At 31.2% G+C, this 17,836-nt stretch overlaps 1 protein-coding gene across 1 annotated transcript; it reads right to left on the bottom strand.

Annotated features, from left to right (window-relative positions):
- Window positions 1-293: 293 nt before the first annotated feature.
- LOC125075938 lies at window positions 294-17,419 on the bottom strand. The gene is made up of 3 exons (XM_047687807.1): window positions 17,277-17,419; window positions 14,158-14,470; window positions 294-990 (listed from the first exon to the last, which is right to left on the bottom strand). Exons 2-3 carry the CDS (start codon window positions 14,437-14,439, stop codon window positions 505-507), a joined length of 768 nt encoding a protein of 255 aa, XP_047543763.1. The 5' UTR covers window positions 14,440-14,470; window positions 17,277-17,419; the 3' UTR covers window positions 294-504.
- Window positions 17,420-17,836: the final 417 nt, after the last annotated feature.

Below are 17,836 nucleotides of genomic sequence, written 5' to 3'. Positions count from 1 at the left end.
TTAAAATGATTAAAAAAACTTTTACAAATCAACGAATGTGCTTAAAATATGAACGTACATAAATCCACTCAAAGTGAATAAATAGGACCAATATTGGAAATGTTTAAATTATTTGGGTTTCAGTGATTAATTTGAAATCCTCATGATAAAGTGAATCAAAATACCACACATAGTTACTGAAATGTCGGATATTTAATTTAAAATTGTATTTATTTTTACAAATTAAGGCAACAGTAATAAAATTCATTCTTCGAAGGTGAAATGATGGAATGATATTAATATACACAATGCTGTAATTTTTTAAAGTTTTATTTATTTTAGACTTAAACAAAACCAGGGAAATACAAAGCTTTAATCTGTGCCAGAAATATAAAAGAGAAATATCGATTACAACGTGTTACATGTTCAAATGCAAAGGAATACACAGTCTAGCAATTTCACCTATGCCCAAAATTACCTCTACTTTCAAGAGTTTCGGACGTTTACGATAGATTTAATTGGTCTTTAGAAAGTGACTTGCTTCTTTTCTCGTTCAGCTCGGATGCTTATCTTCGAAGATGAGACGGTCGTATCAGATGAATCAGTATCAGCAACAAGAGCTCGGAGCCTTGCAGCACGTTTTTCTCTTGCTGCAGTTCTCTCGCTTAATTCCGACATTTCGTCTTCTAAATCAGTTAAACGAGCTCTCGTTGCCTTCGCTCGCTGAACTGCAGCACTTTCGTCATCGAAATCTTTAACGGCACTCCATTTTGTAAGAGAATTCTCCTCATTTATTCGGCGAGCAATACGTTTTTCTGTGCGTTCCTCATTCTCCTTCAAAGCCCTTCGCGCATTGCTTACATCACTCTGTCCGATTCCAACGCTTTCCAGAATTTTATCAGAGATTTTCATTCTGTTCTCAATACTGGCTACACTGTTCTCGAAGTCAATATCATCAGCAAATCTTGATGTCTTTTTACCGGCGCGTAAGCGTTTCAATGACTCTGTGATCTGAAAAATAAATATTTATACATAAATTTTATTGCGATGTAAAAGTGGTAAGTGTCTTTAGCTTATGCGGACTTTTGAGATCAAGTAACCACAGCGGTATTTTTATCATGAAAAACGTGGTGTCATTACAATATTAAAGGCCATTTAACCATATAATTTACAGCTAATTTTGCACCCTATGGAATTCCAGATTTAACATTTTAAATAATGTGGCGAAGAGTAAAATTAAGAGAGGCATTTAGAGTGAAGTGAAGACTAAGTCATCAAGAATGCTTCGGCATATTGACCCCGCCTCATGTCAGAGAAACAATGTAAGGGCGGGGACCGTAATGGAAAATGCTAATGCGCAACGGGGATTTCTTTTTGTTTTTAATTTAAAATTAACTAATTGTGCCGTTTGCAAATGAAATACAAAATTTTGCATTATTATTCCAGCAGTGGGAAATTTACGGGCTGCTAATGTAATGTAAAAAAAAAAACAATATTATTATAATATATATATATATAACAAGATATTCACTATAAAAAGCTTGGATTTAATATTATTTTACTTCTTAGATAACAAATAAATTTAGTTAACTATGTGCAATACATATTTATATTTGAAAAGTGGAGGAATTACTGCGAGTTATGAATGTACTTCTTGGTAGAATTGACATTTTGAACTTAGCATGCATCTTCTTTATCATCATATTCGAGTACGTCTATAATTATAAAATCATTCTATAATTATAAAGATTAACATGACTGCCTTTTACAGTTATTACGTTAAAATTACCTTTTTGCTGTAAATTGTGATATTATAAGGAAAAAAGATTATAAAATACCGCAAACTTTATCATTATAGTGTCGAATTCAAATTCAAATAATTAACTGATGTACTTTTAATTTGTGAACCAATATTTATCGAAGAGCCTTGTACGTAATAGTAACATTAAACAAATGAGAAAATAATTACTCATTCCTCCAGCGATAACCTTTCAGAGCTGAAATGAAACTGGCGAATACCGGACAAGAAAACATTACATCAATGACGATTTTAATGTATTTTTAATGAAGTATGTACGTTAAAATGTTTTTCATTACTCGTAAAAAAGATTAATTTACTTTGATACAATATATTAAACGAAAGTATGTATTTCTTTATATTATATAACGAAACGTTTTGAATAATATTTGGTACTATTTGTACATCAGCATCGTCTGGGTAGGTACCTTCTATTCCACACATATGTATTTTGCGACCAAACAGCAATATTTAGGGTTGTTGTGTTCCGGCTTAAAAGTTGAGTGAGACAGTGTTTCAGGAACATAACATATTTTGCTTCCTACGTTGGTTGTATTGGCTATGTAACTAGTAAATTGCTTAATAGTCAATTTATCTTACATTGACAATGCCTATGGATTCTGACCACTTAACATCAAGTTGCACATTGGTCTGTCCTTCTAAAAAATATATATATTTTGATTAAAATTAATAAGTAACGTTAATTAAATAAGGATTGGTTCATTTGATGTTTGTAATAAAAATAGTTAGTATACATTTATTGTAGGTGTTGCCACTAGCTAAAATGTAAAAATTGTAAATCCAAGTTTCTGCCACCTAACTCAATTTTAATGCTTTTCGTGCTACACGAGCATTTATACTACATCAGTTTCAGTTTTTTCTATGGATAAAAGTGCTTTGCATTTTGGTTTGTCACAGTAAAATTGTACCAATTCGTTAAGTTGGCTTGATCCCTTAAGGTGAATAGTCAGTATAAAATAGTAGTTTCGTGTTAAACTATACCTAACTTGATTATTTTTGATTTTTTACAAGCTTTTATTTAACTTGCAATGTATTTTATGTACGGGTGAAATCTTGCAACTCAATTTTGAAGAAGATATCCTTAACCGATTGAGCTGAAATTTTGTATACACGTTCAGTTTGAATGACAATGTATTGTTGACTCTGTGCCGTCATTTTAAATCCTGCATGGCGGAACACCCAAGATGGCGGCTATATTTTTAATTCATTTTTACAAGATTGGCTTCAAACGAATGGGCTTGCTGAGAATAAGTCAAACAATACAGTGACGTTACTGTACACCAATATAGCATGGTAAGTTTTTAGTGCTTGCCTATAATATGGGTATCAAATGACTTACAGATAATATGAATGCGAGTTTATTTATTAAAAAGTAAAAAATAAACTATCAATAATAAATATATCAAATTTTCAAACTAAGTAAATACGAGTAGTTTAATCTCGCGGCAAGATTTTATATCGTATAAATTGTGTCAAATGTGAAATGACTTTATAAGTTAGCAGTAAAAGTTTTAGTGTAACAGTTTATTTTTTTTCATTTTAGCGTATTTAAATAGAAGCTTGTTTATAAAAAGGTTTTTTTACTTTTAATTGAATACATTCGTGGGTCGTTTTATATTCTTAAAAAGATTTCCAATAATTATTAACATTGTGTTAAATCGTTGTTATACTTAATTAAAATGTAAGCTATTTTAAATCTGTTATAATTGTCAATATATAAATAAATACTTTTATTGAAATAGATGTGCTGTCTTTATAGACATACTCTGTTATTAAAATGGTAAAAAAGACTTACTACTGAGTCTCTTGCCGGTTCTTCGCGGTCGAATTTAACAACTGTAACATGACGATTCAAAAGTGTTTTTATGATCCTACTTGAATTAAGAATATTTTGATTTTAATAGATGGTCAAATACTTAGGAATGTTGCCATTACAATAAAACTTTAAATGGCAAGAAATGCAAGATACTCGTTTAAGCATTCAATTCAGTTTCTCGAGAGATTACACTATTCGTAACTTCGAAACGATTTTCTTGATGCTAATATATTGTTCACTATTAGAAATTTATTCAAATGTTTTTATAATACATAATAATTGATTCTGTAAACAAACTTTTTACTATTCTATCAATCGATACGAACGAACATTGGTAATTGGTAAGCATTTACTAATGAGCGATACTGCCGCAATTTGCCGCTGTCTGCGGTGAAGTATCAGTATGCGGTGGTCATCCGAACTAGGTAAGTTCGATGTGAATGAGGCTTTATAAATACCAGCATCCTAATATGCAGAGCGGTGGACATTTTGTATAATTGTATAGTTACATTCGTTAGTTTCGATATACGACACAAAAACTTAACTCTTTGACAGTCTTTTGATAAAGTTGTTGATTAAAATGGGAATATACGCCAGTGCGAGGACAGCTCGTGTTAAATACGAGGTCATTTTATCACACGATATTACAGAATGTTAAAATGAGTACCGAACTTAGACGTTGGAATGCTTTGACGCCCCGCTGCCGTGTGTAGTGCGATTGTAAATAATTTCTATATGCACTCGTTACATTGCAATGAAAAAGTTTTTCAAGCAAGCGTCGCACAATAGCGCTTTATAACTACCTTTTTTACATTCACGTGAGATAAAGTTGTTTGTATGAAATTCGAGATCACGCTTAACGGGAAGAATAGACTTTTATGATGAGATGCTATAAAGCATTACCTATTAATTAATTTTACAGTAATAGAAACATTTACAGCAATTTAATGTACAAAGCATTTCACTTCGTCTTCATAAGACTGTAATAATAAAATTAATTTCCGTTCTGATATTATAATATGCATATATTTTTCTTTAGATCAAATCGAAAAATAATATTTTGTATTTAGGTATAGGTACAATACCTGTAAAATAAATATTCGGCTTAAATATATTTCAATCTGATATTACCTAATTATTTTATGTACAAAAATATTGTGTGGTCGAAAATCTTTTTGGAATCTTGCATTTGCCTTTATTATATTTTTTATTTAAGATAATTATACTTAAGTAAAATAGGTTTAGTGATACACATTCGAATAAAACTCATATTTCGGAATCGAAAACAAATGGTGTTAGCAAATAACCCACGAGACGAATAATAGTAATTATTAGAAAATTGAGTCAACATTACAAATTACATGAATCAATCATTATTATAATTCGCTCCGTATAGTACCTCACGTGCGATGTGTACGCCGTAGTCAAATGGCCGCGTACTTGTAGCATTAACAATCAATGTCAAATACGACAATAGTTTTGTCCAGCTAATTAATGCATTGTTTCTATTATATGCTGGAGCTAATAGTTGATCAATTGATCGTAACGTAATTTTTAATATGTCTCGTTTAATAATACCAGATTATTAATTATCCGTTCGAATACTTGTTGTTAAGGTATATCTTTTGTCAGAATGTATGTTTTACAGCTTTCCTTATCTTGTAAGGATCATATTAGTGGGTTGACCCAGAAATGACGCGTGAGTATCCAATCTCAAATGTGGGCTCAAATCTGGGCAAGTCCAATTGAGTTCGGCATGCGATTAGTTCGTGGATTTATGAAAACCTGAATAAAATTCTGCACTATGAAAGCTTTGATTCTTGTTACGACTCTATATAATTACAACCCTTTTAAGTCGCTTTTATATTCTAGGTAACAATGTAATTGGTTTTCATGTTAATTATTCATTTCGCTGAAAATTATAAAAGTTAGACATTAGGAACAATTAAGTATGGAATTATTTATGTAATGTTAATGTTTGTTTGTTTTGACAGGCAGCGTGAATATAATTTATTAAATCTAATTTTAAATAAAAAGAGGTCGACATTTAGGTTTTAGGATACTTTTTTGATTTAAAGAGATAAGTGGTCATCACTGGCCCTAGACATTGTCAGCGTATGAAATTTTAATCATTTCTCACATAACCAATATGCGACCAATTTTGGAAACTGAGATGTTACATCCCACTGGCGTAGTCACCTTCCAAACCGGAACACAATAATCGGAAGTATTACTGCTTAGCAGTAGGATATACTATGATGAGTAGCTGGTACCTACCCCCAGACGAATGTTAATTCCTAAAATTGTCTATGGGAAAATAGCATTGTATTTGATTAGTGTCTTTTATATTTGACAGCATCATACATCTGTAATAACTATTTTACATATATCTACAGTAAATTTGTACTTACAGAAGTATCATAACTTGTGATAACAATATATACATTGAAGGAAAACCACTTGGTATTACGTTATTATTAAGTTTCGGTTTGAGACAACGAACGGGAATACGCACCATAACATCTTCATCACGTTAGAGTTACTATGAATATGCTTGAATGGTTTATATTGATCACATTGTAGTCTATGATGTACCCTTACGATCAGAGAAATGATTGAAAAAAGCCTTTTATTCATGAAATAAGTGCAGTATTTTGTACGTCACCGGTAATTATTAGGTAGATTAAACAATCACACAATGTGAATATTTACGTAAGTCGTATAGCTTTAGTTTAGCGATGGCGTGATAAATAAATTTTATTGAAAAGGCACAGATACAAAACGATCATCAGATATATTATAAACGATTATTGTATAATCTAAGATCGGTTTAAATATCGAATTGTAGATAATTATGATATCGGTGGTAAATACATTTACATTACGCGCAACGAATAACGGAAATTAAAAAAATAAAATATTGATTTGCTCTTACAGTGATAGAGTGAGCGCGGTAGAAAATGACAACTATTTTTAAATACAGAAGCAGCTCCATTGTTTCATATGGTTTTTATTGTTTCAAATAAAAAAAGAATAGTTTTTAAAGCCGCTTGTTTACGCATAACGTAGAACGCCCCTTCCTTCGCTTGCGGCATCAAATCTTTTTCATTATTATCTGTTCGTATTTCGCTAACGTATAATATTTATTGAGTATAACTTATTACTCTTTGTATTAAGGGAGGATACCCTCGGGACATTCCAATGGCTCTATGTTGATGACGTTCTGTAGTTATAAAGTCTAATTACTTTTCAAAGAAATATAATTTTCTATATATTTTACATATTACAATATATGATGACTTCGTCGTATTTTTATTATAACATAAATAAGTAAAAGAAAGGATTTTTGTTATCCCTAAAGGGTTGTAAGTGAGAGAATTATAATTAGTAAAGAGAACATTTAGAGTAATAGAAATTCATAAAGGTAAAGGGTAAAATGGGTATTGTGATGCTGAAACAGATACTTATGTAGATAGATGCGTGGGAAATGACCATTGGGTTTTACTTTACTTTGTGAGACTAAATATTTCCAATTAATAACAGAATGTAAGAAAAAATAATTAAAATTGTCAATTATTGGTCGCTCGCTAGTCGCCACATATAACGAATTTTGCTCGAAGGTACAAATGCGCTGACGTGCTTAACCTCCGTGACGTTCCAACTCGATACACTGATAGGTCCTCCATGAACGAACTTTCAAAATGTTCTACATACTTTACCGATACCGATATTTTTTTAAAAATAATCATTGAAAAAACTGAGTTGAGATTTTTTTGTCATATATTTGCTCAGTTAAGCTTCCTTAACTGAGCAAATATATGACAAAAATATCATAGCAAAATTGCGAGAGAACCTGAACGCAAACGTATTTACGTGGTGTTATTTTTATGTATTTTGATATGGTTCTATAATTTCACTTTTTAACAAATCGGTGAATTTGATGAAAAATAACAGAATTTTGTTTACATTTTTCACTGTATCTAAATTCCACTATATGATCATCGATCCGGTGAACGACTGTTCCATCAAATGTTAATAGGGGATCAATTTGTTGCGTCGTTCACTTCACACTTTTCATTTTGGATGTTTGCTCTAAGATGAACGTCCAAAGTGATGAGTGTTTTCAAGTACAGCCTCAAATATAACGCCGATCAACTTCATCGCTATTTCAAATATTATGATACTTGCAAGTTTTTAATTTTATAGTAATTAATTATTTACTGGTTGTTATGGGTACTATTATTTTTATCATTATTTATTACGTCACAAAATATATTTTTTTTATGTTATATCTGTGAATTTATGTCCGCTGATTTACGTTTGTTGTTATTTTACCCTTAATAGAAATAGGGATCATCATCAAACCGTATGCTTTAATGATATTAAGTCACACCGTAAAAACAAAGTATCAAGTGGTCATGGGTCGCGGTATATAACGAATGTTGCTCGTAGGTACACATCAACGCGTGACCTTTATCACATTCGTACTTAAAACAGCGGATAGTTAAGCGCGCTCATAAAGATCTCAAAATTTTATATTTAACCCACTCATAGTATGTGAGTATTGCGAGGTAATTTTTTTTTTTTATAACAATTACAAAGACCAACGATTAGGCTCAACGAAAGACCAGGGATTGATTTAAAAATTATACATTTGATAGAAGTATCGGTAGCATGCGGCGAAAATAAATAAAGAAATGCTCTCACGTCTAATATACGGTCACTTTATGTTTCTATTGAGATAATTATATGATATTTTTTATTTTTTTATTTATGACTATCGAAATTATAATTATGTCAGACATTAATTACTTTATTTGTAACTTTCTACTTGATATTCTCCTGTAAAATCAAGTTAAAGATTACCAATTTCTCTTTAATACTTAGCGTATTTTCTCATTCCAAGAATAAGTCTTGAAATAAGAAAATGGACTTCTACTTTATCGGATGGAAATAGAAAAGTTGTTTGATAAAATAAATTTGAGAAGATATTTAACATCAGATCGAGGTGAGATAACCCACTGCTAAGCTACCATCGCCTTCCTCATTGATTTCCCGAGCAACCGATATTTGTCTACAAGTAATCGACAAAGTACAGATAAATCAAAATAAATACACAAATATAAAGCAATGGACGAGGACGTGGACGGTGGCTTTGTTTTGTTATGACTATGTAATTATAGGCGGTAAACACTTTTTTTACCTAAAAAGATTTACCGCCATTGTAGCTTTGTTGCTTGGAATTTTTACTTTATTTATTATTTTCTCATTAACAATTTTATTATTGTTTTTGCAGTGTCTCAAAGTTTTATGCAGCATTTAAACATGCGCTTAAAGGACTGATCTGATTCTAATTCTAATTTGGAATATAAGTCAGTTCCGCCGTGGATACTAAACTTTATAATTTGCAGACGGATTAGCAAATGGACCACTTGATGGTAAGTAGTCACCACCGCCCATATACAATGGCGCTTTAAGAAATATTAATCATTCTTTACATCGCCAATGAAACCAACCTTGGGAACTAAGATGTTATGTCCCTTGTGCCTGTAGTTACACGGGCGCACTCATTCTTAAAACCGGAACACAAAAATTCTAAGTACTAAATACTGCTGTTTGGCTATAGAATAATCTCCATATCACCAAGTCAACTCTTATTCCATAATGTATTTAAATTAAACTTTCTAGGTATAAGTTTAATTTGAATACCTCCAGCTATTTGTACATCATAGTATGGCTTTAGTAATATTCATAAATTACGAGTGACCTGCATCTGTTATTGATCGAAGCGTAATGTAACCAATATATTAATAGGAACGATAATTAATATCATATACACAGAGGATATAACTGAGAATATGGCCCTGTGTCTGTCTATAGGATCTAAAGCGTAGAGTAATTATCAGGTGAAAATGAGAATCTGCCAATCCAGTGCGGCTTGCATAGAAGTGCGTCATCGAATAAGATCTAAAGCATTCTCCTCGAGAAGAAACTTTAGTCCAGTAGTGAAACATTTATAGACTATTATCTTATCTTATATATTAATAGCGTAAGCCGATTTTTGTCCCAATTTACTAAATTATTACAATTTAACAAAGAATTAATTTTAGAGAGCAGAAACAAGTTACGAGCCGGTTAGAGAGCGGTGCTACGGCTGTATAAGAAAACGTAAAAAAAAGTAAAGTGTACCTTTACTTTTTTTTATAGAGAAACTCCAATTCTAACCGAACTAATGTTTACTATTTGACAATAATTTCATTCAAATAAAGTTTTGGCGCTTAATGTAGATGACTTATTTGCAGTTTGCAATGAAATAAAATGAAAATAAAACCTGTCATAGGTTTCGAAAATCCTTAAAAAATATTCTAAATAAAAGCGAAGTTGCGCGGGTGACCCACTAGTATTACAATTATTATTATTAATACTTTATTTATGGATTATACTCGAAAAGCTTTCTGATCGGTGTTATAAAGTATAATATATTTTATCCTAATACTTTATCCTTAGTTCCAGAGATAGCCTTTTCCCACATACAAACGAATAAACTTAACCTCTTTAAAATATTATTATAAATTTGTGTAACTCTTGCAGTTTTTGCGGCGCACGCCAAAATAGCTCGCAGACGTGTTTTATCCGACTTCCTTAACGTCATTGTTTCCCAATTTTAGCAATATCTATAAAAAACATATAGCCTATATATTATTCTGACGTACAAGCTATACTATTTACTAGTAGAGTTTCATTTAAAACCTCAATTATATAGTCAACAGAAAGATTAACAGACATCTATCTAAATTATAATACTAGTGGGATTCAGGCCGGGAGTATCTATTCGTTTATAATTGTATACAGAAATAGGTACACGAATGCTTTCCAGTAATTAGTTAAGCCCTGAAGATATTATGCATCTCGTTCATCAATGCGTCTTTCAGACTTAAGGCGACACGAACTGGCTACATATTAGATTCCTCTTTACAAATGTGTTGATTAATCATAGCTTATGCAATGTTGTAGAATAACCAAAAGCAGTAAACGTACTAAGCTTGACTATGAATAGCATCCATGTATAACATTTCTCGTAATGTATAGTTAAATAGAAGATATATAGTTTCATATAATTTAAATAACGATTAAATCGAACGACATAACTGTATAAATAATCAAAACTGAACTCATATAACTAACTTTGATACTCGTCAAGTTCTATGTAATTTGCTTGTAAATTTCAATTTATTATTTACTTTAGTGTTAATGTTGCATTCGCGGTAAAGGTTACCGTACCGTTGAAAGCTAAATTCCTAGATTCATCTGCCATGTTGTTCTATTGCAAGTTATCAAACACTACATATATAAATCTGTCTGATTTCAGAATGTTTGATCTGATATTCATGTCTATGTTTTCACACACGAACTAACACCATATAAGATAATCTAACCCTTTAATATACAGCAATTCTCGTTTTAAAGCATCGAATTTTTAATATTCGTGCTCCAATAGTCAATAAATGTTTTACTATTAACGTTTTTATTTATGAAACTATACATATTTATAGACGTGTCTTACGTTTGTATAATTTTACACTCATGCCGCAGTAGCTGTCTTACAATTTAAGCGTGACATGTTTTCTTCGAATATATCTGATACGTAATTAGAAACGGATTCATGGGTATACAATTGTATTTTTTAAAATTAGAAATGACGAAATATATAAATGTTTGACCAGACGAGTGATGCCAAATACGAATATGATAGTAGTATGTGACACCTACACGATAATGAGTAATGACAAGTGATCACATATACGCCCAATTAAACTTATACGAGGTCCGTGTAATTATAGTTAATTAAGGTGTAAAATTGTATGCAACAAATTGGTTGATTTCGCAAATAAAATTAAATGTTATCACAAAGAGATTCTATTTTGGAAATGGTTAATTTATGTAACATAATTGTGATTTCATTCAACCAGAAAGCATTCGCGTAAAAAGGAATTATAATATATTATTCACCTGCACAACATCACGACGGAATAAGTTTTGCATCGTCCCTCTCAAAGGAATAGCCGAACGCTTGAAGCACTTAATATGTGTATCAAAATTAGTTAGATTATTCAGCACGCCGTAATATGTAATTGTTTATATATGGAATACGTAACATTAGGATGAATATAAAGTTTTAATATTTCCTTTAAAGACTTCAACATGTTTCAGTCTTATGGAGAATTTTTATTATAGTAAAAATCCCTGCCAGACAGCTTACTTATTGCGTTGGAAAAATTCACTTAATATTTTAAAGTTATTACATCTTTACCTGTTACCCGTGGTTTTGCGCGTCTGTTAAATGCGGTAATCTTGTAAATTATTCTCTCCACCTTATTTAAAATCATACGCCATGATTGATTCTCTCTAAGTGGAAAAATATAAACATGATATATTGTTTTTTTTTAAATATTTTCTTATTATTTCTTTAATACGCAGCGAATACCTTTATAGAGTTGACATTTGGTTTTTAAATGACATCTTATGTTAATGACTCCAACAGCCACTGCAAAATTACACAACATTTTCGAAAGTGTCAATTATAAGCTTTGTCAGTTTTAATAAAGCTGAAATTTACTATCACATTTAATAAAGGCCAAAAGAAACTCGATGCAACAAAATTAATTAAACAGAACGAAGTTTTGTGTGAAACGTACTATAATCGCTGTAAAATGCTTTTGACGTTTTTGTAATTTGACATCCGTTTATATTGTGTGTTATTTTGAATATATTTTAATTTTTAATTTAATTACTCTTTCAAATAATATTATATTTAAGCACTTATTATTTTATGTTATCAATTCTTATAAGAATAAATAATAAATGTTACGGGATGTAAAAATATATCTCTTTTTTTAAATGCATAGCAATTTGTTTGAATTGATCTCTGAGCATCAACTAATGACCGTGTTTCAAGGAAATCCCTAGTTTACGTTACTGTATTATTATTTGTGAGGGATTATATTTGATGTTTGAAAATGGAAGCCACTCTGGCTTTTACTGAAAGCTTTTTTGCTGCCTTTAATTCTTTTATATATTTCTCTAAACGTAAAAATGTATATTATAAAGATATAAAAAATATTTAGCTTAGCCATTTCGTTGTAAAATATAAAATAAAACATAAACTTTATAAACAATACTTGTATATCAATTTTAATTTTAAGCTGTGATATTGTGAAAATCACACAAACGAACAAAATATAAAATTCTCTCTATAGTACTATGACGATATAACGTTATACACACATTTTTGTCGCTAAGGTAGAAATTTACCAGGGAAATTATTCTCGGATGAAGAGTATGAAATAGCTTTGAGCACATTCCTTTTATCCGTCCGTAAGTTAGAATGCAATAGATAAAATACTGGCCGTTACGAGTTTGAACGAGTTAAGGACGTGTAGCGCAAAGGATCATACGCATTGTACAAAGCGCTTTTGAATAGCGTCACATGCGGCCCTTCCTGAAATTATGTTCGAAACACAATGTGCGATTTATTATGAAATTTCTCTTGCTTCATAAATATTTTATGAGTTTTATTTGAGCAAAATTACTTTTTATTGCATGTTTTGTACCTTGACGGTTATTCGACTATCACTGTTTTACGTGCAATGATCGAAATTCGAGCATGATTATTCAGGAAAATTAATTAAAATAAAAACACTGAACATGAAAGCCACCACACGACGATAGAAAATAGTTTTTGAAAAGCAGAGTAGAAAAGGTACTGATCTGTTTTTCTGTAACTATTTATATTATGATGTCGTCCTGACGAATTCGGTCACGCCGGCTTATCTCCCGAGAGACCAGTCAACTACGCTGAACATATCACAGTGCGGAAGATTGTGCGAAAACACTGGTGCACTCTATGTCCCCTATAATCCGATGGTATGGCAAGTCCGACACAACCAGAGAGATTTCAACCACCAGGACCGACGTCTTTACGTGCTTCCCAAGACACGGGAGTAAACATACTTCCATCTTTTAGACTATTCATCAAAAATATATTATTTTTAATCAACCCGAACATGGGTTTGAACCCAAGAGTTCGAGATCTGCGGATTTATATCTCGCCACAAGCCTAGGGAACTACTTTATATATAGATAACTATATTATAAAGGTTTTAATGACGTCTATATTTGACTATGTTTGAAAGAAAATGTAAGATAAAAGTTAGGACAGCTATCTTTGTGATTGTTTATATTAAGCAATTTGGTCTAGCAAATCTAACCCATGAATGTAGTGACCAGAGACTCTTCACATTTAATATCTATGTGCTTAAAGTCGTGCTGTGTGTGTGCGTGTGAAAACTTTTTAAGACATATAAAACCACAAAAAAATCTTGGTGATTTAAAATTTATCCTTGATAATGTTATATGTTAGTATTTAAAGAGTTAAAGCAATAAAACACTGGCAATGAATAATTTCTTTACCGTATTCATATATGGTGTAAAAATTAGTACTATTACTATTATTTAAAAGAATAAATAAATAAGCATATCTTACGTCGTCAGTCAAGTCGTCATCTTCGAAAGCAGAAGAGAGAGGCTTCCCTCTTGATGCGCGAGCACCTCTTGAATCAAACAAATCGTCTTTTGGAGTTTCAATATCATCAAGCGCACTTCGGATGCGGTTTTCTACATCTGTCCTGATCTTGTCTTTGTCGGGCTCTCTAGCAAGTGGTACTTTACCATCCAGTCGGTCCAAAACCGGGCGGTAGTAGCTCTCTCCTTTGTCATAGTTGCAATCATAGACGCGAGTGCGCCTTCCTCTGCCTACGCGACTCATATTAGTATAGTAGTAGTAGCAGTAGTTTTTTCTGTGGATTGCAAAGAAAAACACTTTTAAAAATATGTTTTAATTAGGTTGTATTGAGCGTTTTGATTAGCGCGCAGTTTTGATGGCATTTTTTTAAATCGCCATTAAGGATTCCTAAGTTTAAATTAAAAATTATTCTCTACATTTATATGTTATATTCATTTGAACAGAAATTAATAACGGAATGCCTGTAAACTCCTTTCCTCTCGTAAAGGAAGCTTGCAGTTTATTCCACCATGACGCTTAGAGCGTGGGTTGATATGCCAGAATTTCATCCGATACTTACAGAATACAATATTTTCCATCTTCAATGGAAAATATTGGTAACAGATGAATTATAAGGACATAATATTAAGGTCAATTCAAATTCAAAGTCAAAAACTTATTGGTGCTTGCTGATGAGTTTGAACCTGCAATATTTAGCTAAGATTAACATGCAACTGAACATTACAGCGTTATTAAATATATTTTATCGTATTTCATTGTTCTGTGCGGTAACAGCAAAGTAATACTCCTGAAAATTCATATAAGTAGTTTATCAATCTCTTTGTGTCCGTACGACTAGTGTTGATCGGCCTTATTAATTAACTCGAATAACTCATGAAAAAAGAATGGTACAAATATGAAGCTTTATGTCTGTAACTAACTAACTATCTAGTTTATGGCATACGTGAAGGTACTAGGAATAATTTTATCCGGCTGTTAATTAGCACAGCGTTCCCAAATGGATATTAAGACTTACGATTCAAATTTGGTTTTGCGTCAAAGGCGCTCAGATTAATAACGTAAGTGCGTCTGTGAGAGTGTTTAGCCATTCAAATGAGACGCGGCTCATTTTATATCCCAGCTTTTGGCTTTCTCGCTAATATTAGTTTTGCTATAGAAAGCTTTGTACTCCAAAAGCGCGATAATTTGAAATTGTTAAATTTTCGATAAAATTTAATATTTCACTTTTATAATTAAGTAAATTATTTAAAAGTCAAGCATGTATAAACAAACCAGGCGGTTCTTTTGAAGATACTTTTTTTAATGTTTAACATAAATGGCGTAAAAATTCAAATGGCTACAATTTCGCTGCTGGTCAATTAAAAAAAAAAAAAGATTTTGTAATAATAACAAGAAAAATATGCATCTAAAAATTAGTTTATCTGTAAATAAAACGAAAGATTTATTCGAACGCCAGTTTTTCTATCTATCTGTTATCATTTTGTTGCTGCATGCAGCGGGTTTCTATTTTGATTGCTTGGCATTTCAATTTCGCTAAGATTAAATTCTGAGTAGTTTTGAGTTTCAATTAATTTAGCGAAACTAACAATACTTTTAAATTCCAACATTGAGGAATAAAATCCCATTTCAAATTTCGAATTAGAGTCTTAATCCTTATTTTCTGATTTGTATATAAATAATTTTGAAGAAAAAAATATTTTTACATATACATATTATATATACGTATTGCCTCCTATCTAGCCATTTCGTTAAAATCACTGACACAAAGGAGATTAGCCACATAGGTGCACTAGCTAAAGTACTCTATTAATAGCAAACAATTCTTTAATTATAAACCGAATAAAAGCTATGAATGGATAATACAATTGTTAAGGAAATAGATTATGTAGTATATATAACCACTATATTTACATAAACTAACCTATACACAACAAAAGTACCTAATCTTCACCAAAGCTTTCATATATTCCATAATATATAATCTACTTTTACTTATCTGTAATTTAATTATTAATAATAATATATTTATAAAGTTAATTAAAATCTATTTGCAATAACATAAACTTGAAATAATAAAAAAAAAAAATCATATCCAAATATTCAAACGAGTAATTGTTCTATTGTTAGGAGAGTCTATGTTCGTTTCGATATGCAGCTACATTGTCGAAATCGAAGATATCTAAAGTTTTTTAAATCGAAACATAACACAAATAAGTACTTCAGATTTAGGTCAAATATTATTTAATGTACATTGTTAAGATAATGCAAAGTAACTCATACATGTTTGAAATAATCCAGATAATAGATGTGTGCGTTCCTACATAAGATGAAAATGTTTATGACTATCGTAAAAGCAGTATTGGCAACAATACGAGATCGTCATTGGAAACTACGAAACAGAAGCTTTCAGAGTCACGTAATATCCTGTTTCAGCCGTTAATGTTAACTCGTTTATCACGTGCTAATAATAACATAATAAACACACATGAAGACGTTCATGTTTATATATAACACAGGACAAAAAACGTTTTATAAACACAGTTTGACGTAAGCAACGATGTACAAATGAATGAGAATATTACGAATTGAATCAAAATTTTATAAACAGTAATTTAAATTTATTAAAATTGATAAGAAATATTAATTTATCATATTATTATGAAGTGGACGTTGTATTACACATGCTCATCGATCATCTCCTGATGGATGATTCTTCTAGAGCACCGACGTGAACGACGAAGAGTGGAACAAATTCCAAAATAGATATCGCAAACATTCGATATGGGGATATTTTTAGTTACGAAACCCGGTTTTTGTTCGGTCATGAGTATTGTAATATGCACTCTGCGAATGATATTCGGTAAGACTTAAATACACGGCCACTCGAATTTGTACTTTCGGACAAAATAAGCTTTTTTAATACAATATCATAGATTAGATATTAACAAAATTGTAAACAAAACAATCACTTGATATTATAACGGTTGAACGTCGCACAGCAATATAATCGTGCGTTAAATGGAATTCGCAAACACAGCGTAAATTAATTTAAGGTGATTTTGTCAAATATATGCACTGACCTGGTGCGTGTAAAGGCGCTGAGAAGGCAGATGAAACTGGGCAATCTTGAAGCGACTGTGCCGGCGCGTGAGCAGTGTGGGCGAGACTATGTTTAACCGTGAGCCATACAGAAATATACTGACTTTTGTTTCGGCTGATTTCCTACTCCCAAAAGAAACAGCCGTTAATGCGTAGACAGGTGATATGATTAATTTAAAAAGTATTGTTGTTTCCAAATGTTGATTTACCACGTTTATCTAATTCATAACAACTACCTTTAATGATAAATACGACGCATATATAATATATACACTTTTGACACTAGTAACTATAGAACAGCGGTATATGGCTGACATTAGGAAATTAATAAAAAATCAAATATAATAATAATATTAAAAACGAAGTTTATTACAAATTGAAAAAAAGCACATCAGATTTCTATAAATATTTCGAAAGAATTTTCAAATACACTTGTATAATGTACCTACAAATACCTTTGTAGGCACCTTTTAGTTCATAGTACGAACGTACATAAATCAGTAACACAGTATTGTAAACCTGACAAATCATTTATAGATCT

The sequence above is a fragment of the Vanessa atalanta genome, chromosome Z, assembly GCF_905147765.1.
Source record: "Vanessa atalanta chromosome Z, ilVanAtal1.2, whole genome shotgun sequence".
Lineage (NCBI taxonomy): Eukaryota > Metazoa > Arthropoda > Insecta > Lepidoptera > Nymphalidae > Vanessa > Vanessa atalanta.
The sequence above is the reverse complement of the archived record's forward strand: the minus strand, read 5'-3'. Positions and strand labels throughout refer to the sequence as shown.